The 25,866-nt window shown below is 36.5% G+C and overlaps 1 protein-coding gene across 49 annotated transcripts in view; it reads right to left on the bottom strand.

Moving 5' to 3' along the window:
• Window positions 1-220: 220 nt before the first annotated feature.
• The window catches only part of LOC139982703 (uncharacterized), a 38,118-nt gene continuing 12,472 nt past the window's right edge, over window positions 221-25,866 (bottom strand). For 13 of the 49 annotated variants that reach the window (XM_071995762.1, XM_071995756.1, XM_071995760.1 and 10 more), the window contains 4 exons: window positions 25,471-25,624; window positions 24,580-24,646; window positions 19,670-19,736; window positions 221-1,971 (listed from right to left, as the gene is read on the bottom strand). In XM_071995762.1, the coding sequence (XP_071851863.1) occupies window positions 1,796-1,971; window positions 19,670-19,736; window positions 24,580-24,646; window positions 25,471-25,622 (462 nt within the window). In that variant the 5' untranslated portion in view covers window positions 25,623-25,624 and the 3' untranslated portion in view covers window positions 221-1,795. Of the gene's footprint in view, window positions 1,972-19,669; window positions 19,737-20,643; window positions 20,711-21,204; window positions 21,269-21,618; window positions 21,686-22,608; window positions 22,675-23,591; window positions 23,659-24,579; window positions 24,647-25,470; window positions 25,625-25,866 lie in introns of all 49 variants that reach the window. The other 36 variants (XR_011798281.1, XR_011798280.1, XR_011798272.1 and 33 more) reach the window with 12 other exon arrangements.

A 25,866-nucleotide genomic window follows, 5' to 3' on the forward strand; every position in this document is an offset into this window, starting at 1 on the left:
AATAATTCAAGATCACGTGTATAAGATTTGTGGACTGTCCACACAATGCTCTCGTATACTCACGATAATATATATTCGAAGCGAATTGCTTAGCAAAGATGTTAATATAAAAGGAGTTGTATCGAAGGTTTACGACACATAAACCATGTTTGTGCCTTCAAATTCTTCTTGAGCAAAGCAAAAGAAAAACCAAGAAAAAGATCATACACAACAAATATCATCAGGTTGCTTTAAGTTGGTTTATCTCTTCCAAATAGTTTACAAAGGTTAAATAGAATGAAAGAAGTACAGTGTTACACATGAACACAGGACATTGGTCTTGTTTTAATTAACATTGAATAAAAAAGGACTACCATTTCAAAATATCAAAATCTAAACTGATATGAACATCAAAACATTTAATGGAAAAAAGCACTACATCTCAAAATATAAACTGATATGAACATTAAAACATTTAATAAAAAAAGCACTACATCTCAAATATAAACTGATATTGAACATTAAAACATTTAATAAAATAAAGTACTACATCTCAAAATATAAACTGATATGAACAACAACAAAGAATGGGCAAGACTACACCAATGGTGTTGTCATCTACAGCAAAATATATAGTGAAAACCTGCACTCAATTTAATCCCCTGCCTGTCCCCAAAGCCCCTCCCTGCTCACCTCAATACCCAATATTTACTAGTCTTACTAACACAGTTATAGCAATCAAACTTTCAGCTTTGCATTCATTCAAATGTATGATGTTGACTAAGCTCTGCCCACTAGTTTAATAATATGCATAATCCTACTGACATATAATTTGTTCAAAAGTTCCTTTGCACCACATAATACATGCTGTAGGAAAAGGACCATATACATTAGGCAAAAATATAACTATGTCATATGACGATCTTTCAATATGTTATCATCGGACATTAATCACTCATTAATATGAATGACATATATATATGCAAAAATGACAGGGGATAAAGGTTATGGTCCAATTGAAATATTTGCACCACAATGAGAGACATATGTCTATATAAAAAATATCAATTTTAAATTTTGGCACAAAACAACTTCATTTGCACCATCTTCCATAGTTTACTAATACCTCAGTTTATTAGTATATATATTGAGAAATAGTAAGCAGTTTTCCCCAATCCCTTCACCTTTAATTCATTAATTTATTCAGTCCTGAGAGACCTACAATAGGTTATCGATATGCCACCATCTCCATCTCCACTCTTCCAACATGAAGAGTCTCTTCCAATATCATCTGCATCAGTTTGTACAATAATGGGTCAAATATCTTTTCCAACAGATACATTGTCCTGATTCCCAATTAATGAATTGGGGGATTTTTTTTGGTTAGGACGGGATGAGCTATGAGTTTATATTGGACGGGGTAGATCTAATATGTGTGAGGTGAACTTAGTTTCCAAGAGTAAATTTATCCTTGATGAAGAAAATTTCGAAGAGTAATTTTGGAGAGTAATTTTGAAGAGTAAAGTAAGTTTTGATGTGATTTAGTAAATTTATATTTGATGGAGTAAATTTATTTTTGATATCCAAGTAATTCTTTTTATGAAGAAATTTTCTTTTCTATGGAGAAAATTTCTGTAATGTGTAATGTAATGTAATGAATTTACTTTTTGTTCCTGTTTTTGTGGTAATGGCCGTCCATAGCCACTCTCATCCAGCTCAAATAAATGACATTGTAACTGTTCCAAGTAGTTATTTTTGCCCATATTTGGTGGCTAAGTCATATGGATGATTTTCAGCTACACATGCCTACAATGCCTCATGCTTCTTTTAACCAGTCAAACAGCTTCCATGGAGCAAAATAAATTTCCATCTTTTTGGGAATGGCTTCCACCAGGGAGCTGCTTCCATTATTGAGCTCCAAGCAACAGATGACCAGCTCAATGTATTCAGTTGGAAGGTCTTTATTGCTGTTCAGTTCATTGTGTCCTGCACCTAGATGGAGGATCAAAAGAAACAAAAGCAATGTATTTACACAACAAGTTTGGTATAGTAGATATAGTTATTACCTAAATTAATGCTCCTGAAACAGCAATCAAGTTTTATGATGAATGAATTAGCAGTTCAGAACAGTTTTTATCAAAATAGAAATAAAAATTATCATTGGGAGAGAAGGCTATTGGTTTGAACCCCAATTGTCATTGCGTCTTCACATTTCAGTAAAGAAATAATCCAGATATGGAGCATATTGTTTGATATTAAGTCATGTGCAGGTACTTAAAAGTAAGGAATTTAAGCCAAGTCAGTATTAAGTGATATACTCCTATCAAAAGCAGATCTTACCTTTTGTCTGATAAGACTATTTACTGGGACACTATAGTGGCCATAGTAGCTATAGTGGCCAGCATGTGTGTTATGCAGATCTTACTGTTTGTCTGGTGAGACTATTTACTGGGACACTATAGTGGCCATAGTAGCTATAGTGGCCAGCATGTGCTTGCAACAAGCAAAAAGAGGGACACTGTAATGGTTAACATTGAAAATTGGGGTGTCTACAAACAAAGACCTAAGACCTGCAAAAAAGGTGACATCCCTATTTTCCGACGTCTCTATGTTCCGAAGTCTCTATGTTCCGAGGAATACATTCCGATAATTTTTTTGGACTAATTTTTTTTTTACCAACATTTCTGCGTACCCAATTTTTCGGACTCAATTTTTTGGGGGGACTTAATTTTTTGGGACTCAATTTTTTGGGGGGACTCAATGTTTTTTGGACCAACATTTTTTCTGACGTGACTTGTTAGGACCCACCAATTGTTTTTTCACGAAAAAAAAGGGGCCCAAAGTTTGTGATGACCCAAAAAGTGCTTGTCCGAAAAAAATTTGGTCATGAAAAATTTTAGAGTAAAAAAAATGTTGGATCACAAAAATATTTTGGTCCAAAAACATTTTGGTCCGAAAAAACTTGGTCCGAAAACATGTTGGTCAAGACTTTTGGTCAAAAAAAATTGTCGGAACATAGAGATGTTGCAACATAGAGATGTCAGAACATAGAGATGTAACCCCTGCAAAGCTAAGACCCTATCAACTGCAAAACTATGACCCTATTACAAACTAAGACCCCACCTACTGCAATGGTTAGGACTATATTGCTACAAGTCCTCCTCATCTCAAAGTGCAACGAATGTGTCATAATGATCAGCCCAATGCAAGCTGTGTGGCAGTTTGACCAATACAGTTATTAACCCTGAAATTAATATTTTTATAGTGGTCTATGTATGGGGATGGCGAGACACTTTACCTCACAAGAAATTAAGCTGTTTTGTCAATGGCTAGGCTAAAATTTAAATAAGATTTAAGATAAACAGGTCAGTACAATTTGGTATAGATTTCAGAAGTGATGACAAAAATGATGCAATGTCCTTGTGATGATACATAATGGGATCATAGGGTTCACTGAGGGGAAGCAATGGAAACTAATAACTCTCAGATAATTCTTACATGAAATGAAGGGAGACTTGATCACAAGCTTGTGTGGCAATAAATAACTAAGTGGTGTTAGAGGTTGGAATATTTAACAGTGAAATACTGATGGTGTAAATTAAAAAAAAATATCCCTGAAATGCAGGCTACGGAAGGTCTTTGTTATGGGAATTAAGTAACAAAGAGTATGCAACACATGCAAAGACTGGACCATACAGCGAAAGGTAGTTTTCATGTCGATTGAACTGACAGACAGTTTTCCAATCTTGAACTCAAAGCTTTTTCGTTCTTGATTGAACCATATTTAAAGTCAGATAGCAGTGCATAGTGTGTGAATGGGGAGGGGAGAGGGGGAGGAGGAGGGGCGTTGTCCTTGACTTAATGGTTATTAATTACATATCATGTATGTATTAAGTAAAGCTATTATCGTTCATCTGAGCTGGGCAATGATTACAAATGATTTATTACAAAAACTAATAAGGATTTTCAGTAATGTAAACCACATTCACCAGTGTGCTGCATGGTGGGCATGTGCACGTATAGAAGCCCACTTTGATTTGAGGAGAGGTGGGATTGAAGATTTGCCCGAAAATTTAACCAATAGAAAGAGCGAACTGGTGATGTTGCAAATTTTTATGCAATCGGACCTCTGCTGCATGAAATAACCATTGACTTTCGTGAAAATATAAAGAGATCAGTTACTCACCAACAGCAGCCTACTGTATGTACCGAGTGTGCTGTTCTAGCTATTCTGTGGGATGCCCTTCCAACCCAACAAGTGGGATGGTTCTCCCACCACACCTGCCTGATCAGCTCCTGTTCCTGTTTACATGTTTTTTTTTCCCCTAATTTTCTGATCAGTTACAACATAACCTACTTAGAAACATTGTAACTTAGATTTCCATTAACTATCCATTTGATTACTCTTCAAATTTTGGAATGGGTTTAACTTTCAGATTATTAGAGAAAATTCTGGCAAAGTTTACCTTCAGATAGTAGAATGGATTTTTGTTGTAAATAAAGTAACATTAAAGCAATAATTAAGGTCAGAGACTTCAAAACTACCCTTCTTCCATTAACAGGATATTTCGTATAGTTTGTGGCCCATTATAGTAGTTACGATTTAAAACCCTCCACGAATCTTTCACACCATCAATTGCCAAACTTTTTTGCAGATTTGGTATGATAAAGCTTTCTGCTTTGCCAAAGCAAAATCGTTCATTACACTTTTCATCTTTTCAAAGAACATGGATAGGCGATGTTTTGTTTATTATTAAAATGTCCACCTTTGTGACATAACAAATGTATTATGATGTGGTTAAATGCAACAAATTCTTAAAAATTAAACCCTATTAGAAAGATCTGCTGTATGAGCACCATGCCATAGCTACAAGTTTCATACAATCTAGCTGCTGGCATTGTAAACTGTAGTCTGACTGACAAGAAGCCTGCACTGCTGAAAGCTTTTCTCCTTGTTATGTGTAAACCAAATTCAGTAGCATGTGTCCTTACTGTGAGCCCGCACTCTAAACTGTAGATTGTGTATACTTTTTGAAAAAGGATAAAATTTGTTCAGTATGTGACAGATACAAGCAGGTCCTTCTCAGTGTTAGTTAGTTTAGTGTAGGCATGCTAACTTTAAGTGCAAAACAGTTTGCTCTAAAAATTGATGAGTAAGATGTATTGTTTTGGTTCCAATGTTCAAGTGTGTGGAGTGGAATTCTCTTAAAGAGAATCTAACAAAAATAACTTTTATGTAAATGGAAAGTGTCGTTTTATGCGAAAAATGTTGTTTTTTTTTTACCCCCAAAATTTGCTTAATTCGGGGGGTAAAAAAAAACAATGCCGGGGTAAAAAAAAACAATGCTAGAAAACAGCTATTTTCTTCATGAATGTATCTTAAAATCATGTTTGCATATAATTACATCTAAGTATGAGCTACTACCTTTACATGAAAAAGGAAAAAAATTGTGAAATTGTCTTAATTCGTAATTATGGATGGCTCGTGTCATATGTCATGCTCAGCCATATTCATACTGTACAGTGTGTATATGATGCTACACAAATGTGGTATAATATAGTAGAAACATTGGAGTTGAGCCAATTTCAGTTACTTCTGCCCAATAATTTAACATTTTTGACACTTGACAGACATGAAAACTATTTGCCTAACCTCTAAAATCAACATTATGGAAAAATGTATCCATTCAGGCAAAATAGGGAGTACATTGGAGCCGGAAAGTACTTTTTTTTTTTTACCCCATTTGCATCATTTTTTGGGGGTAAAAAAAAACAAGGCCCCCCCATGAAGCGTGAATGAAGTTGGAGTAATTCTACCATGGGGGAGTGTAATATCACTAACTGCTATGCTGTAACTGCTGGAATAATCTCCACATCATATAAGCTGGGTATGCAGGAGAAAGTTTCGGATATGTGGTACAAACTTCAAATTTTGCTAGTTTAGCATTCGCTTGATTCGACGAAGCGGTGATTGGCAGCGAAGTGACATAGAGTTCCAGAAATTATATAATAATAAACTAGACATATAGGACTATCACCCAAAATAAATTGGAACTTTGGCTAAATATTCCCCTTCTATAAAAAGGGGTTGTTTTTTTTTACCCCAACTACCCCCTTGTTTTTTTTTACCCCAACTGACTATATTTCAATTTGACACAATTTCTTTTAGCATTGATTTTGTAACATGCCTGAAATTGACTCTTGTGCAATTTGCTTTAACCAATTGAGAGTTTTCATAAAGTATGTACATTAAATTCAACATATAGTGACCAATAGAGTAATTGATAGGGAACGCTCATATTTTCCCTCCAATTTATATGAATTATGCCTGACACACCTAGGGAATGTACATACCACATCGAATACTGCACCAGTCCTTGGATACAAGAAGGGGGGGGGGTGGTTGTATTTACTTGACTTTCACACTTTATCCAAGTCAACTTACAATACAAACAAAGTTGCAATTGAGTCTAAGCTCTATGATCATATTTGAATAGCGCTATATCAAGCATTGTATTTATTTATAATTATATAAATTGAATGACTGGAGTCTGCAAGACAGGACACTGACAAAGTATATATATCCTAGACTAGTGTGAAACAAATTTGACCAATGAACCTAACTGTTTCAAACAAAACTTATCCAAAATCAAAGTTGGTATATAATGAAAACCGCGAGATAAAACAAATTCTAATTTTGTGCCTGTTCAACACTTTTGAGGTAAACAGTATTGCAAGACCATTCAAAACTTTTTCGGCAAAGGAGCAACCTTTCCTCTGCTATTTTATTTCCATGTGTACTGTGTGTGACTGTGAAACAAGCCAGAAGCCTCCAAAATGTTAGCAGCTTCCAGTTCATTGACCAATAAACAAGAAACAGACATAACAGTAGGCACACTGTCCTTTTTGTTACACCTATGACCTTGATGGGGGCTCTTATCAGGGAGTTGTTAATGGAACAACTCACTGGTATTATCAAGCTGTGCAATGCATACCTGAGAGATATCAATGGCATCTTACTGCATGTATACTCCACTGTTGAATCAGGGAGTTGTTGTTCCATAACAACTCCCTGGTTGAATGTACATGTGCTACATTTGTACACAGGTATTGTATGTACAGTACAGGTACCTGTAGTGTAGGGATGAACTACTGTATAAACAGTTGCAAGTCTGGGCTATTTCTTATATACACAAACAATAGCAATTGTTACCTTGTTGCTAGCATAGTGGTCAAGAACAGAACACAATGTACAGAAATATATAATTACTAGACAATAAGTATTTTGAATAGGAATATTAAAAAAACCCAATGAAGTATGATTTACTTTAGTTCAATACATTTGTCTATTTGGTTCCTGGGAAACGCCTTCCCAAAAGTGTGATAGAATTATTGGAACAGGACATCTACATGCTACCAAATAACAGTTACAGGCCACAAGACCGAAGGTCCGCGAGACCGAAGGTCTGCGAGACTGAAGGTTTGCGAGACTGATATTAAAAGAGGTCCGCAAGACCGAAACCATCACTAGGCCCTAATATTACTACTGGTAATATTACGTTGATTAAGCGCGTAGTTAAAAAGAATTTACAGCCATTTCTTTTCATAGTGGATACCAGTGACTTGCGCAAGGGGGCTTGGGCGGTTGAAGGGGGGGAAGGACCCCCGCTCTCAAAAGTCTCGCCCCCTTTGCTTTCCCAAATGAAATTTTAGAATACAATATAACTAAAGCAATACCCTATTTTAAACAATATTGCCCCCCTTGTGAATCTCTTTGACCCCCTCTAATGAAAAAAGTCTACTTACGCCACTGCTCACCCCCCCCCCCCCCTTTCGTTGCCTATGGTTGTAAAGGTTTAGGTTTTCTAATTACCTTCTTCTCTTTTATCAAAAAGACAAATTTTGAAAATTTTCAGTTGAGTGAGAAACTAAATGCAATTTTTCTGAAAAATATTTTGTTCGAACAGTTGCTTCTTTTTTTTTTTGCTTTCTTTTTGTTGTTCTAGTATGTGCATGGAATCATGAAATGGTGTCATTTCAGGTTTTTGTCACTTGGCTCGGACCTTCAGTCTGGCCGGGCTATCAATGGACCATGATGTAGACCATCGATCTCAGGGACCTTCTGTCTCATGGAATTCCCCCAAAAAAACAAACTATATATACTTAAAAATTTAGAGTGCGATATCTGGCAGGTATAGCACATAGAAATTAAATTGCTGATTTTGGGCCTCCGTAATTTATACAATAGAATTTGCAAAACATTGCAATGAGACTTTCAACAACACTCAGTTCACTGGTGATGATTTTGTGGTTGCAGTGTAACTGCTCTGTATGAAGCTACGTGTTATTTTCATGTCTGCATATATACAGTATAACTGTTATTGTGGCTTAATTAGGACACAATGATTGACAAATGAATTATAAATTACAATAATGTTACAATAATGGTTTCAGCATGAGATTGTATTTGGTTCACTAGCAGCAAGCAAGCAAAATCTTTATGTTATACACAATGATAAATGTCTATTATAAAACTTATATAATTGTTCTCAAAATGCAAATCTTGGGCCCTTTGTCTATTTTCACATTTATACCAAATCCTGTGTTGGCCATTGGGCCTTTCCTGAGGTTGCTTCTGCAGCCCTGTTACATGAAAAAAAATTGTTGGTATTTTTGGACACACCAATGTCCAATTGGACCAACACCCTAAAATAGTTATCCTGCTCTGTTCACATAATCAAATTATGTGTTGACCATGGGCCCATAATGACTGTTCCATGGGAACCAGGAAAAAGTTGTAATGAATGCAAAAACTGTTCAACTACAAGATTGATTCTGGTTTCTTTTCATGACAAATCAAGTCTGGGCCAAGGGCCCTTGGATGTTTTTTTGGGGCTCTGGTACAGGATACATTTTTTTCATGGTTTTTTTTGAATACCCAATAACCATAAGGTCTAGCATCGCTAAAAGAACCACCCTGCTCTCTTTTACATGATTAAATAATCTGTGGCCCACAGCACATTTCTGTGGTTGCTGCCTGGGTCTATTAAAAATAGTATACAGTTGCTGTAATTGGTGGTCCAAAGGGTCCTGTACCAATAAAAGAGAACTGCTATCTTTGTGAGTCATGTGAGGGCCACATGAACTTTTTTGGCTGCTGCCTGTATAGGCCCTGGTACAAAAGTTCCTGTGATTGATATTTACGTACCACAATGTCTTATGGATGTACTGCAAAAAAGGATTCTCCTTGTACATTTGGGCCCCAATTTGATGACCCCTAGATGACATACACAGGGCATGACATAGCGGGAACATATGATCTGAAATCCTGGTCATACAGGGATATATACTCTGCCAATCAAACTCCTTGACTCTTTTCACATGATTAAATATTCCTGGTTCCTGGTCCAGTTGACATCACATTAATGCAGACTGGGTTGAAACAGGGAGTTTCTACAGAGCAACTCCCTGGTTTAAAGAACAGGCAGGCCAAGTGCAGTGCAATAAAGCTACACCCACTAAAAGAAGTCAATCATCAGTCATATTTAACAGCACTCATTTGTTGGCTTTGTAAACAGGAAATCATTAAGACCATTTAAAAAGGAAAATCTCATCTTTTCTTGAATGCTGAAATGTTATTGGCATCCAAGTGTATTTTCAGTGGACAAGATATCCATGTGAATCATTAGCTTTTATCTCCCTAAGGCCTGAACAAGCTGTAAATGGGACTAATTTCCATTAAAACTGTAGAAAATGCAAGAAATAGGCAAACATTTGTCGATTCTTACGAAGTTATTTTCAGCTGTTTAGTCATCAGTGAAAATCCATCACCAAGGTCAGGCTCCAGCTGTACCTAGGCCTAAATACAACCCTGCCTAGGAGTAACTTGGCCAGCTGTACATCAGAACAAAAACAATTGATTAACTTCCAGTGTTTATACAGTAGTAAACACAGGTTCAAATATTGTGGAATTTTTGCTATTTGCTAAGTGGCTCATTTGAAAAGTTCATGAATTTATTTACAAGCAAATAACAAGGATACCAGTTGGATTTCTATCCTTGCTTCAGTCTGTGTTTATTTGTCATCACATTGATTGCACTTGCATATCAGTTACTAGGGATATGGCATGTATTTATCATATAGGCCTATTTATTTTCAAGATATCAAGAAACACAACACAAGAGAGTAGACTGATGTAAATTTTCTAATTTCTTGCATAGAAGGACTGTGTTAGGTCATTAATATACCCTGAAGGTCTTTTAAAAAGAAGCCTGTCACTGTATCTTCACTTTTCCCCATGCATAAATAATTCAAAGAAAGGAAAAGGTTTCTATTTCAAGATAGTAGGTTTTCTGGGCAGAGAGAGATGAAAGAAGAAAACTTGAACAACTGCATTTGTAAACAAACACTTGTCATTGTAGTGCCTGATGAATGTCAAGAGTTGATGATTTTCAATGGAGGGGTCTTTGTTACTGAAAACCCTTTTAAAGTTATTTCGGTCATGAAGAAGCAAGTTCATCGTTTGGGCCTTTAACATAGACCAAAGCTAAGCTATATTGTGTAATGTTTACATACTGTACTCTAGGAATAATGATTACTAAAACCATCAGAACCAAGCTGTAAATCACGAGTCAAGCCTTTTTCGGACGTGACAGAGAATACACAGGGTCCTGGACACTGATTGGTCAAAAGAAACAACATGTTAACATTACCTCACCTAGTTAGCAAAATTTGACAAACATATATGGAACATTCAAAGGCCTAATGGAGGATTAATCTATTAGGTCTAGTCTATCAATTGAATTGCAACACCCTCCGGTCTATTAAAAACTGCTTTGTCAATGTCTTGGCCCTGGTTTATTATGATTCAAAACACGTAATATATGCCATACGCTGCTATAGTATATAATGCCATGCTACAATACTAACGTTACAAGTGCCTATGTTGCAAGAGCTGAAGTAGTACAGATAACACTGAGTCGTTGCAGATAAACATGATTAACATTTGTTGCTTGCAACTTTTTGGCAAGATGATTTTAACTCAAATGCATTCAATGTTACCTGTCTTGTTCAAGTCGAGAATAAAAGTTGAGAATTTAACGTATTGTTTAGAAGAAACTTGCTACTCAAGGAGATCTATTTTCTTAATGTGTGCAGAATTCACTGTTCCCAGCCACAATTCTTTGCAAATCTATGCCTGGATTATTTCCTGCGTAGCCAACCTGTAAATTTGAGATTGCTGTGAAGATTGTATGTTCAGCTGGCATTCACTAGCCAGCCATGTACAGTATATGATGGAGCGAGCTGGGGTAGTCCCAATATTGTAGCACGCACTACAATTACTATAAGAGTCCTCCTTGCTTCCCTATTGCAATGATTCTAAGTATATTTCCTCTCACATTCAAAATGAGAAAACTGAGTGGTTTTGCCATGCACTTAGTCATGGGATAACCTCTATACTTCCATTTGTCATGTCATTAATTCCTTTGCAGTGGGAGGCTTCTGGACCACAGGCTTACTTGCAAGTAAACAGAAGGGTCACTGTGAAGTGATGTGTTATCGCCAGTATCCATTTAATGTGATGAGAATATACCTTGCCACGAATCATGATATTGTCACATGTGATTTGTATCAGTGGTAAAGCAGGGAGTTGGATAAAGAGTATACTGGTACTCTACCATTACATATCAGGTCTAAAGACCTGAACTAATCAATTTTAGGAACTGATTTTTGGTTTTATTAGATTATTTTCTTGTTAGATTATATTCACCTTTGTTGTCCTTACATTGCCAACAAGGAAGTATCTTTTTGCATTGACCTTGTTGACCTGCCCCCACCCAAAGAGAACAAACAAAGAAACAAGAAAATCAAAGCAGATGTTGAATTTGTTGTTGAAGTGCCCAATGCTATCTGCTGTGCAGTCACATTTGTTGTCATGCAGACTACATTTAGTGTGTTCATATTGAAGCTATGTACAGTAATCTTGCTACGAAAGCATGCAACTAACCTTAATTTGATCTTACCAATATGACATGTACACTAAGGTAATCTAGTGTATACATTGCAAAAGTACTACAGGTAGGGAGTAAGGTTGGGGGGGGGGGTGTCAAAAGGTCTGAGCAAAATAAAATATGACAGAGAAAGAAATTCAGCCATTGTACTATGCTCAAACAAACGGTCAGGAACGGGGCAGGAATCTTTCCCCAATTAAATGGCTGAATCCTACAATATACATAGTCTATCAACAAGCACATGAGGAGGTTACTTGTACATAAAACAACCATTGTCAACACAATCTACATGTACACTTCATGAGAATTTTGTTGACACAATCAAAGGTTTGTGAATCTACAAAATTAATCACATACTGTATGGCTGTAATTTTATCAGAACTTTGTCCATGCAAATGACACAAATCAGACATGTGAATATAATTGAAATCAGGAAAATTTAACACTGTATCTTGAGTGAAAATAGAGTGACTTGCTTCATTAGTTTTCTTTCTTCTTTACTGATTGACTAAGTTATAAAGTAGCATTAACAGTGAGAATTGTTGAGTCAATGTTTCATGTACATTTCATGTACTATTTTATCCTTTATTAAAAAAACCTTTATTACATTACCAGTAAGTGTGCACCTAACATTTGCCACACAAATCCAAACCCATGTACAATATTGTATGTGTAGTGAGAACAGTATTGTGGAGTTCATATGGTTTGATTTTACTTGTAATTTACATTTGATTGCAAAAGTTTTTGATAATAATTGACTGCAGGGACTGGATGAAGGAACTTTTAAGTCTTGGCTACCCTTGAGAAACAATTTCCAGATTTGCAGTACTTATCTAACAGTATACAACACATAAATGACATCCTAATAGGATTATGATCTAAACTTATACGGCAGATGTTTAGCCAGAAGTTTGGCAAACCTGAAAAGAAACAAACATTGGAGGGATGTGATACAGGCCTAGGTTTTATAGCCTAGTTCTCATCTCCTCAACCAAATCAATCTCTCAATGGGCCAAGACAAAAATAAGTGCACTTCGCTACCAAATGAATCTTTAGACATGAGCAAAAACATTTTACAAGATTGTAGTGTGTAGATTCACGATTGCAGGACTTCGCTAGTTGCACCTTAACTGAAACGCGTTGACTTTTCTCCTGGGGAGGATGTACGCTCAAAGATCGGCATAATTTGAAAGTTCAGATCGTATTTAAACTTCTCAGACCGACCTATTTTGATGAAAATTGCACCAAATAGGAAAATTCAACCACTAAATACAGTAAGGTATAAGTAATCCAGCGAAGACTCTTACAATATTAAACAATCATCAAAGGTAAAACTCATTTGCGTACATGGCTAAGGTGAATCACACTACTTGAAAAGGAAATATTTATGTACAGTAATTAATATAAAAGCCAAGGGCATGGGGGCTGGGGGGGCGCCAGCCCCCCAGTGAAAAATGCGGAGGGGCAGAAGTATCATTGGCCCCCCCCCCCCGTTCGCAAGTCAGAAAACCCCTTTTTCATTTCCAAATGAGAAAAAAATCTCATTTGGAGCACCAAATTGTATCTAAGGCCAGGTGAAAATGCAAAATTATATACAAAATGGAGTGGGTGGGTTGAAGTGTGCTATATATTGCACCAAATTGCATCTGAGGCCACCTGGAAATGCAAAAAAAATTCCAAAGCGGAGGGGGACACCCCCTACCCTTAGACCCCTCCCCCAGGCCGGCCATCAGTCTTCAGCCCCCCCCCACTAAAAAGTACCTTCCTACGCCACTGATACAAGCTAATGTTCAAAGCTAATAACCTTGAAAGGTGCAGAGACGGCCAGTGACCAAAAGTGAACATCAGTGTTACTAGAGGGCCGATTTTCACATGTGGGCCGAGCCCACAAAATTTGGAGACCCATAACTTTAAAAGTAAAGGTCCAATATTGATGGAAAAAGTGTCACTTTAAAGCTAATGCAATGGGAATTAACAATCCACTGTCAGATATAAGGTAGACTACATTAATCAATAATTGAACATTTGACCTTTACTTTGACCTTGGAAATTACCTTGTGAAACCATTTCGTATTCTTCAAAATTCTGAATTTTTTGATAACCTACCTATAATTTCAAAGAAAAGTTTGGTTGCATTTTTTTAAGTTTTGAAATTTTGTATCTCTGTAACAGGAACCTGAAAATAGTCATCTCAGCAATTCTATACAGTTATCATGCAATTTACACTGAGTAACACAATTAAGATGCAGGAAAAGTGACACACCAAAATATTTGCATAATTTGTAATACAAGACAGCATTCAACTGTGACATCTCTCTCTAAGCATTACAATGTGTAAATTATAACTGTAAATACTGTGCTACTTCAGGCAAGAATAATAATTCAGAATCCATTGTTCTATTGACATATATGGATGCTATATGATATCATACGGGCCTATAAATTTACAAGCAAATCTTTCGTTGGCGCCAAAATCAAGTTGATCAGCTTTTACGTTGTTTCTTCGTATATATAATTAAGATATATGTCGTAGAATTTACCTACAACATTTATTTTGTGATAAATTATCTATTTTAATGATAGTGTAAATTTATTCCCTGACAGGTGTGACAACTGCATTCAGTGTAAATATACCTTGAATTTCAGGATAAACTAGAACACAACAGGCCAAATGTCATACATGTCTAGTAGATATCCGTAAATCTCAAATAATTTTGGCCCTTATCTTGTTATTTCTAAGCCAAATCCCTTCAAAGATGTATGTGTGAGAGTCAACTAATGTTTGTGTCACCTACAGTGTTAGATTGACTAGAACAAAATTGAAAGTGCATGCTTATGTATAGAGCTATGTCCAGAACATAAAATCTGGTGAGTTTTTTGGTCTATACTTAGGATACTGTACATGCAACAAGAGCCCATCAAAATTATATTTTGGATGAGAAACAAAATGTGCATTGATGACATTACTTGAAGTAACCATTTCACTCTACAAATAAGATATTATAACAAGGTCTTTGATATATTTATAACGATCAATATGTATACCTGAGGTGTGCTAGTTTTTTTCTATCAAATTTCAGGTTACAGTTTGAAAATTGTTGTTTAAACACTTATTTTCAATAGGAGACACATATTCCTGCTCATATATAGCAAGTAACTGTTTGCCACATCAAATTTCCACATACCAGGGCTCCAACATAAAAGAAGTACCCCAACACACTGTACTATATTATCACATAGATTCAGGCCACTCTTTTATTCTCCTGTTCATCTTCATTGACATAAACTATCGACACAATAGGGTATGTACAGGTTCCTGTTTATCTGGTCTTGGGGTAGTGTTCAGGTTCAGCTGAAGAGAATCACTACTCTAGCTTTTTCACACTGGTGCTTCTTTTGTTGGCTGTTTTGAGTGATCAGGGAATTATCTTAAGCTTTGTTTGCTGGAGAATATTAATTGATGTAGAGAGGCTTTCTAGACAGAGTAGTCAATTTGCTGACAAGATGACAATGGTGAATGAAGCAGTCATTAAATTTCTTAACTGTTAATTACACAATTAACTTCAAGTTCTTAATCACTAACATGGCCTTAGTAAACTTACCAGAAGGTACAGTAAGAAATGTGGAGTTACTATGCCAAATTTGACTGCACTAGAAAATCTATTATATTAAGGAAGATGCACAAGTTCTATATTCTACACAATCCAAACATGTGTGTACTTTAGCAACAGTTGCAGTGGGTATTGTTGAGACAAAAACATAAGATTAATTGTGCTTTAAGCTATATCATGATCTACAGTTCCTGGCAATAGCTGAATGTAACAACTGGATTAATTTCTAAAAGTACAAGATAAAGTGCACAGTAAGCATTGTCCACAATCTGAAACTGTATAAGAGTACAATGTTAGGAGCGCAAGTAAATACTAACATGGTTTGATTGTGCTTGAACCTAAGTTCAATTGATTCATTTGGACAAATATTGTCTGCAAAGACTGAAAGAGGAGTCACAGTGTTTAAATATTTTGGTTCATACCTATTTTGATAAGGCCAGTTACAAGGTAAAATACACATTAAGCATAGTCCACACAATCTGAAACTGTACAAGAGTACAATGTTAGGAGTACAAGTGACTACAAACATGGCTTGATTGTGCTTGAACGTAATTTCAATTGATTCACTAACCAAACTATTGTCCCCAGAGACTGGAAAAGGAGATATTGATGTTTAAGGTTAAGGCTGTTTCAGATCGGGTAACTTACACAATGACAGGTGACCGGACAACTCCCCCCTGGACAATTACCCCCCGGACAATTACCCCCCAGACAACTCCCCCTGGACAATTACACCCCGGACAATTCCCACCCAGACAATTCCCACCCCGGACTGTTCCCACCCCAGACAATTCCCCCGGACAATTCCCATCCCGGACGACTTCCCCCGGACAATTACCCCCCGGTCAGTAACCCTCCCGGACAATTTCCCCTCGGACTATTCCCCCCCCCCCCTCGGGCAATTGCCCACAGAAAACTGTCAATCGGGAGCACCCAATTGGGACGATTTTAGAGGCTTTTGCTCCCAAATGTGGTCCCCCTACTCACGAAGCAGAGGCGTATCCAGGATTTTCTAACCCGGGGGGCGCGAATTACTATCTAAGCGGAGCATCACCATCGGTTGGCGTGCAGCGTAGAAGACAATTTTGGGTTGTGATACCCCCCAGATCACCGGAAATGGCACTTCTCGGGCTTGAAATGACCAACCAGATGTACACTTTTGCCTGAGAACCAAGAATTTCCCCATAGTTTTTTTTTTGTTTCATCCATAACCGTTTTGAAGATTTCAACACAGTCACACATCATGTTCGACCTCATCACATCTCCTGTGGATCATTGCTTTTGTAGGTGATTCAACGCTGCGACCCACAATACCCGTAAGCACCATTTTCGAGGTTTTAAGCCCATTATTTGTTCAGAATTTTGAAATTCACAATTATCGTAAATAAATTCACTTCAAAACATACCCATAATGTTGCACATTTCATCTATGGACAACCAATATAGAAAAACCTTCTTCAAACCCTAACAGACCGGTCAAAATTGCACGAGTAGAGGGAAGAATGATGAAGAATGGTGGTCAGGGAATTTTTGAAAATTCAGACACAATTAATTTATTGGTGTACAAATATTAAACCTCTTATAACGGCTACTATAAAACTTCGTTGAAGGAAATGAAAAAAATGAAAAAGATTCCCGAAACCGAACACTTCGCACATCTGCAGTTTGGATGCTGTTCATCACAGAACGCCATTATAGGTGTAACACACTACTTGATACTATCTAAGTGGAGCGCCACCATCGGTTGGCGCGGAGCGTACAACGATTTTTTGGCCAAAAAATACCCCTAGATCGTCGGAAAAGACACTTCCTGTTAAAGTTGCATTTACACATCGGTTATTTTGGGAAATTGCAAAGTCGGGAGTGGTCACACTCCATGTAGGTCAGTGCACGACCTCTAGACGTCACTAATACACAACACGATCACTTGTTATCGATAAAGTGGTGCCTTGCCAGATTTTGTCAAGGTCTTGGTATTTCGGGCGAAGGTCATTACTTAAGTTTCGTAACTCATCGAGAAGCGATTAGAGGGGTGGGGCGTAGGGTTGTGAGCGCGCGTTTTCATGCAGATGGGAACAAGGAAGTGGTGGGTGCGTCCTTTTCTCCTTTTTCTCTACTTTTTTCTTTTTCTTTTCCCTTCCTTCCTCCTCTTTTCCCTTTTTTCTTCTCTTAGTTTTCTCTCTTCTTGGGTTCTTCTACCCAATGTGTTACTCATATACACCAATATTAGATTGGTCAAAGCTTCCCTTCTTGAGATATCGTATTTACAAGCGAGGCTTTACACCCCCCCCCCCCGCCGAAACACACACGCATACACACGCACACACTCTCCGCCCGCATGAATGCATAGGTTACGATTGTCATCGAAACCAAAAATGAAATCTCTTGTTGCACACCCCCATTTTTCAATGGAATAATAGCCTTAAAGGAATTGTCTGGTGGAAGATTTTGATACATTGTCTTTGTAGTTATTATTTTTCTCTTTCTAACCATGTAAAAATTGTCCCCATTCAACGTTTCATTCTTGTAGAAATCTGGTTTTCAAATTCACCAGTTTCTCACCAAAAGTACCGTTTGTTCGAACGCTTCAATATGGTGATTGACGTAGTGGTTGCAGATAGGCAAAACAGGCGACTTGAAGTTAGCACTCCCAATTCCGCAGCAAACAAACTCACGTGTAAGCACATTGGATTGCCTCATATATATAACGTACATACTCGCGAACGTATATACTACGATGCTCAGTTGGTGTACTTGTATAGCGTTACACATAGTACACTCACACTCAAACCACAGTTCATTAACTGTTCTTCGAAATCGCTGAAATAAAATTCACGGATCAAATTAACAGTAAAAGGAAACTTGTAAAGTATTCGTTAAACCGAAAGATGAAACTTGGCGCCGAATCGATGTCATCGCAGAACTGTCCGATTGTAAACGTTAGGGTAGCCTATACACGCGAACATTATTCGCGCTGGAGCTGGATACCGCGATGTGTAAACAACGAAGAGCCTGCTGTTAAAACTTATCTTGTGTTTCACAAAGACCACGAAACCACCGATCTACTACATATATTGCGGCTTAAGGAGTTTTTTAAATCATATCTAATTTATAAGAAATTTCACCGGAAATTATTGAAGAAATTGATCGAATCGTTGTCAGAGCAGAATGTAGCAATGAGAAGCTTAGGCTTCGCAGAACTGTCCGATTGTCAACGTTTGAGTATAGCCTACATGCGAACATTTTTCGCGTTGGAGCTGGATAGCGCGATGTATAGCGTGAACAACTCGGAGTCTGCTGTTAAAATTTACCTTATGTTACACAAAGACCACGGAACCACCGATCAAGTACATGGCGGCTTAAGGAGTTTTTGAAAACATATCTAATTTTAAAGAAATTTCACCGGAAATTAAGGAAGAAATTTATCTGTATACAAACGCTGTTTTTGTTGTGATTACCGTATAGGTACTGTGCGGAGGGTGGGTTATGACGCAATCTGCTATGGCAGAGCTGACGTCACGTATTGTACTGTTCAAATCATATTTGAAATGTCTATCCATAACGATTAAAAAATCGTTTCTCTGTCAAACGCAACATTAGTGTTCTCATACTTTGACAACATGTTTGGAAAATTATTTACTATTTTTTAAGCTAACTTCTTTGGGCCACCAGACAATCCTTTTAACCCCGCCTACATCGGCTGTCAATCAATCGTCGAAATTTCCGAGGAAGGGGATTGTCCGAGGAAGGGGATTGTCCAAGGGGGAATTGTCCGGGGGGCAATTGTCATGGATGGTAATTGTCCGGAGCGGGAATTGTCCGGGGGGCAAATGTTAGGGTTGGCAATTGTCCAGGTGGGAATTGTCGGGGGGGCAATTGTCAGGGTTGGGAATTGTCCGGGTGGGAATTGTCTGATGGGGAATCGTCCGGGAGGTAATCGTCGGGGGGGAAATCGTCCAGGGGGGAGTTGTCCAGGAACCCAATGCGATCGTAACTGAAGCAGTCATTTATCTTCTAATCTGTTTATTACACAATTTAACTTCAAGACATTGCCCTCAGTTAACCTACCAGTGATATTAACGTCCATCTTTAGGAAAGGAAATGGTTGGAACACTTCAAGAGCCCTTTTCATTGCCTGTTGAAAAAGCATACAAAGCCATTAACTACATTGCCTTGATACAGCTGGTGAATGGAAAATAGAATCACATGCTTTATTATATTATAATATTTAATTGATATTCATCTGCAATATAGAATGAATAGGTTATATTGTCCACAATTTCCAAAACCGGTGTACAATGAAGAAGGTACAGTAAGAAATGTGGAGTTACATTGCCATATTTGACTGCACTAGAAAATCTATAATATTTAGGAAAATGTACAGGTTCTATATTCTACACAATCCAAACATGGGTGCACTTTAGCAAAAGTGGCAGTGGGTATTGTTGGGAAAAACACCTAAGATTAATTGTGCTTTAACCTATATCATGATCTGCAGTTCCTGGCAATAGCTGAATGTAAGAACTAGATTAATTTCTAAAAGTACAAGATAGAGTGCACAGTAAGCATTGTCCACACAATCTGAAATTGTATAAAGGTACAATGTTAGGAGCGCAATACTAACATGGCTTGATTGTGCTTGAACCTAAGTTCAATTGATTCATTTGGAGAAATATTGCCTGCAAAGACTGAAAGAGGAGTCACAGTATTTTAATTTTTTGGTTGATGCCTATTTTAATTAGGCCAGTTACAAGGTAAAATACACATTAAGCGTTGTCCACACAATCTGAAACTGTACAAGAGTACAGTGCTAGGAGTACAAGTGACTGCAAACATGGCTTGAGTGTGCTTGAAACTAAGTACAATTGATTCACTAACAAAACTATCTTCACAGACTTGAAAAGGAGATATGAATGTTGAAGGTTAAGGTTGTTTCAGATCGGGGAAGCTTACACAATGACAATCGTAACTGAAGCAGTCATTAATCTTCTAATCTGTTTATTACACAATTAACTTTAAGTCATTGCCCTCAGTTAACCTACCAGTGATATAAACGTCCATCTTTAGGAACAGAAATGGTTGGAACACTTCAAGAGCCCTTTCCATTGCCTGTTGAAAAAGCATATATAAAATCATTAACTACATTGCCTTGATACAGCTGGTTAATGGAAAACAGAATCACATGCTTTATTATATTATAATATTAAATAATTGATATTAATCTGCAATATAGAATGAATAGGTAATATTGTCCACAATATCCAAACCTGGGTACAATGAAGAAGGTACAGTAAGAAATTTGGAGTTACTATGCCAGATTTGAATGCACTAGAAAATCTATAATATTTAGGAAAATGTACAGGTTTCATATTCTACACAATCCAAACATGCACTTTAGCAACAGTTGCAGTGGCTATTGTTGAGATAAAACCCTAAGATTAATTGTGCTTTAACCTATATCATGATCTGCAGTTCCTGGCAATAGCTTAATGAAAGAACTGGATTAATTTCTACAAGTACACTATAGCGTGCACAGTAAGCATTGTCCACACAATCTGAAATTGTATAAGAGTACAATGTTAGGAGCGCAAGTTAATACTAACATGGCTTGATTGTGCTTGAACCTAAGTTCTATAGATCCATTTGGAGAAATATTGCCTGCAAAGACTGAAAGAGGAGTCACAGTATTGAAATTGTTTCGTTCATGCCTATTTTGATTAGGCCAGTTACTAGGTAAAATACACATTAAGCTTTGTCCACACAATCTGAAACTGTACAAGAGTACAATGTTAGGAGTACAAGTGACTACAAACATGGCTTGAGTGTGCTTGAACCTAAGTTCAATTGATTCGATTACAAAACTATCTTCAGAGACTGGAAAAGGAGATATGAATGTTGAAGGTTAAGGCTCTTTCAGATCTGGTAACTTACACAACGACAATCGTAACTGAAGCAGTCATTAATCTAATCTGTTTATTACACAATTAACTTCAAGTCATTGCCCTCAGTTAACCTACCAGTGATGTTAACGTCCATCTTCAGGAAAAGGAATGGTTGGAACACTTCAAGAGCCCTTTCCATTGCCTGTTGAAAAAGCATATATAAAGTCATTAACTACATTGCCTTGATACAGCTGGTAAATAGAAAATAGAATCACATGCTTTATTATATTATAATATTTAATAATTGATATTAATCTGCAGTATAGAATGAATGGGTTATATTGTACACAATATCCAAATCTGTGTACAATGAAGAAGGTACATTACGAAATGTGGAATTACTATGCCAGATTTGAAAGCACTAGAAAATTTATAATATTTATGAAAATGTACAGGCTCTATATTCTACACAATCCAAACATCGGTGCACTTTAACAACAATTGCAGTGGGAATTGTTGAGAAAAAACTCTAAGATTAATTGCGCTTTCACCTATACAGTATCATATTCTGCAGTTCAAGCAATAACTGAATGTAAGAACTGGATTAATTTCTAAAAGTACAAATTAGAGTGCACAGTAAGCATTGTCCACACAGTCTGAAACTGTATAAGAGTACAATGTTAGGAGCTCAAGTAAATACTAACATGGTTTGATTGTGCTTGAACTTAAGTTCAATTGATTCATTTGGACAAATATTGTCTGCAAAGACTGAAAGAGGAGTCACAGTATTTAAATGTTTTTGTTCATGCCTATTTTGTTTTTAGGCCAGTTACAAGGTAAAGTACACATTAAGCATTGTCCACACAATCTGAAACTGTACAAGAGTACAATGTTAGGAGTACAAGTGACTACAAACATGGCTTGATTATGCTTGAACCTAAGTTCAATTGATTCACTTACAAAACTATTGTCCCCAGAGACTAGAAAAGGAGATATTAATGTTGAAGGTTAAGGCTGATTCAGATCGGGTAACTCACACAACGACATTCGTAACTGAAGCAGTCTTTAATCTTCTAATCTGTTTATTACACATGAACTACAAGTCATTGCCCTCAGTTAACCTACCAGTGATATTAACGTCCATCTTTAGGAAAAGAAACGGTTGAACACTTCAAGAGCCCTTTCCATTGCCTGTTCAAAAAGCATATATAAAATCATTAACTACATTGCCTTGATACAGCTGGTTAATGGAAAACAGAATCACATGCTTTATTATATTATAATTTTAAATAATTGATATTAATCTGCAATAAAGAATGAATAGGTAATATTGTCCACAATATCCAAACCTGTGTACAATGAAGAAGGTACAGTAAGAAATTTGCAGTTACTATGCCAGATTTGACTGCACTAGAAAATCTATAATATTTAGGAAAATGTACAGGTTCTATATTCTACACAATCCAAACAAGTGTGCACTTTAGCAACAGTTGCAGTGGGTATTGTTGGGACAAAAACCTAAGATTAATTGTGCTTTAACCTATATCATGATCTGCAGTTCCTGGCATTAGCTGAATGTAAGAACTGGATTAATTTATAACAGTACAAAATACAGTGCACAGTAAGTATTGTCCACACAATCTGAAACTGTATAAAAGTACAATGTTAGGAGCGGAAGTTAATACTAACATGGTTTGATTGTGCTTAGACTTTACTTCAATTGATTCATTTGGAGAAATATTGTCTGCAAAGACTGAAAGAGGAGTCACAGTATTTATATTTTTTCGTTCATCCCTATTTTGTTTAGGCCAGTTACAAGGTAAAAAACACATTAAGCATTGTCCACACAATCTGAAACTGTACAAGTTTACAATGTTAGGAGTACAAGTGACTACAAACATGGCTTGAGTGTGCTTGAACCTAAGTTCAATTGATTCACTTACAAAACTATTGTCCCCAGAGACTAGAAAAGGAGATATTAATGTTGAAGGTTAAGGCTGATTCAGATCGGGTAACTTACACAACGACAATCGTAACTGAAGCAGTCTTTAATCTTCTAATCTGTTTATTACACATGAACTACAAGTCATTGCCCTCAGTTAACCTACCAGTGATATTAACGTCCATCTTCAGGAAAAGAAATGGTTGGAACACTTCAAGAGCCCTTTCCATTGCCTGTTGAAAAAGCATATAAAGTCATTAACTACATTGCCTTGATACAGCTGGTAAATAGAAAATAGAATCACATGCTTTATTATATTATAATATTTAATAATTGATATTAATCTGCAGTATAGAATGAATAGGTTATATTGTACACAATATCCAAACCTGTGTACAATGAAGAAGGTACATTAAGAAATGTGGAATTACTATGCCAGATTTGAAAGCACTAGAAAATTTATAATATTTATGAAAATGTACAGGCTCTATATTCTACACAATCCAAACATCGGTGCACTTTAACAACAATTGCAGTGGGAATTGTTGAGAAAAAACCCTAAGATTAATTGCGCTTTAACCTATACAGTATCATATTCTGCAGTTCAAGCAATAACTGAATGTAAGAACTGGATTAATTTCTAAAAGTACAAAATAGAGTGCACAGTAAGCATTGTCCACACAGTCTGAAACTGTATAAGAGTACAATGTTAGGAGCTCAAGTAAATACTAACATGGTTTGATTGTGCTTGAACTTAAGTTTAATTGATTCATTTGGACAAATATTGTCTGCAAAGACTGAAAGAGGAGTCACAGTATTTAAATGTTTTTGTTCATGCCTATTTTGTTTTTAGGCCAGTTACAAGGTAAAGTACACATTAATCATTGTCCACACAATCTGAAACTGTACAACAGTACAATGTTAGGAGTACAAGTGACTACAATCATGGCTTGATTGTGCTTGAATCTAAGTTCAATTGATTCACTTACAAAACTATTTTCCCCAGAGACTGGAAAATGAGATATTAATGTTGAAGGTTAAGCCTGATTCAGATCAGGTAACTTACACAACGACAATTGAACTAAAGCAGTCATCAATCTTCTAATCTGTGTAATACACAATTAACTTCAAGTCATTGCCCTCAGTTAACCTACCAGTGATATTAACGTCCATCTCAAGGAAAAGGAATGGTTGGAACACTTCAGGAGCCCTTTCCATTGCCTGTTGAAAAGTATATAAATTCATTAACTACATTGCTTTGATACAGCTGATTAATGGAAAATAGAATCACCTCCTTTGTTAAAATATGATATTTAATCATTGATATTAATCTGCAATATAGAATGAATAGGTTATATTGTCCACAAGATCCAAAAATGTGTACAATGAAGAAGGTACAGTAAGAAATGTGGAGTAACTATGCCAGATTTGGGTGCACTAAAAATCTATAATATTTAGGAAAATGTACAGGCTCTATATTCTACACAATCCAAACATGTGTGTACTTTAGCAACAGTTGCAGTGGGTATTTTTGAGACAAAAACCTAAGATTAATTGTGCTTTAACCTTTATCATGTTCTGCAGTTCCTGGCAATAACTGAATGTAAGAACTGGATTAATTTCTAAAAGAACAAAATAGAGTGCACAGTAAGCATTGTCCACACAATCTGAAATTGTACAAGAGTACAATGTTAGGAGCTCAAGTTAATACTAACATGGTTTGATTGTGCTTGAACTTTACTTCAATTGATTCATTTGGACAAATATTGTCTGCAAAGACTGAAAGAGGAGTCACAGTGTTTAAATTGTTTCATTCATGACTATTTTGATTAGACCAGTTACAAGGTAAAGTACACATTAATCATTGTCCACACAATCTGAAACTGTACAAGAGTACAATGTTAGGAGTACAAGTGATTACAAACAGGCTTGAGTGTGCTTGAACGTAATTTCAATTGATTCACTTACAAAACGATTGTCCATAGAGACTGGAAAAGGAGATATTTATGTTGAAGGTTAAGGCTGATTCAGATCGGGTAACTTACACAACGACAATCGTAACTGAAGCAGTCTTTAATCTTCTAATCTGTTTATTACACATTAACTGCATGTCATTGCCCTCAGTTAACCTACCAGTGATATTAACGTCCATCTTCAGGAAAAGAAATGGTTGGAACACTTCAAGAGCCCTTTCCATTGTTACAATGTTAAGAGCTCAAGTAAATACTAACATGGTTTGATTGTGCTTGAACTTAAGTTCAATTGATTCATTTGGACAAATATTGTCTGCAAAGACTGAAAGAGGAGTCACAGTGTTTAAATTTTTTCGTTCATGCCTATTATGATTAGACTAGTTACAAGGTAAAGTACACATTAAGCATTGTCCACACAATCTGAAACTGTACAAGAGTACAATGTTAAGAGTACAGTACAAGTGACTA

The sequence above is a fragment of the Apostichopus japonicus genome, chromosome 16 (assembly GCF_037975245.1).
Source record: "Apostichopus japonicus isolate 1M-3 chromosome 16, ASM3797524v1, whole genome shotgun sequence".
Lineage (NCBI taxonomy): Eukaryota > Metazoa > Echinodermata > Holothuroidea > Aspidochirotida > Stichopodidae > Apostichopus > Apostichopus japonicus.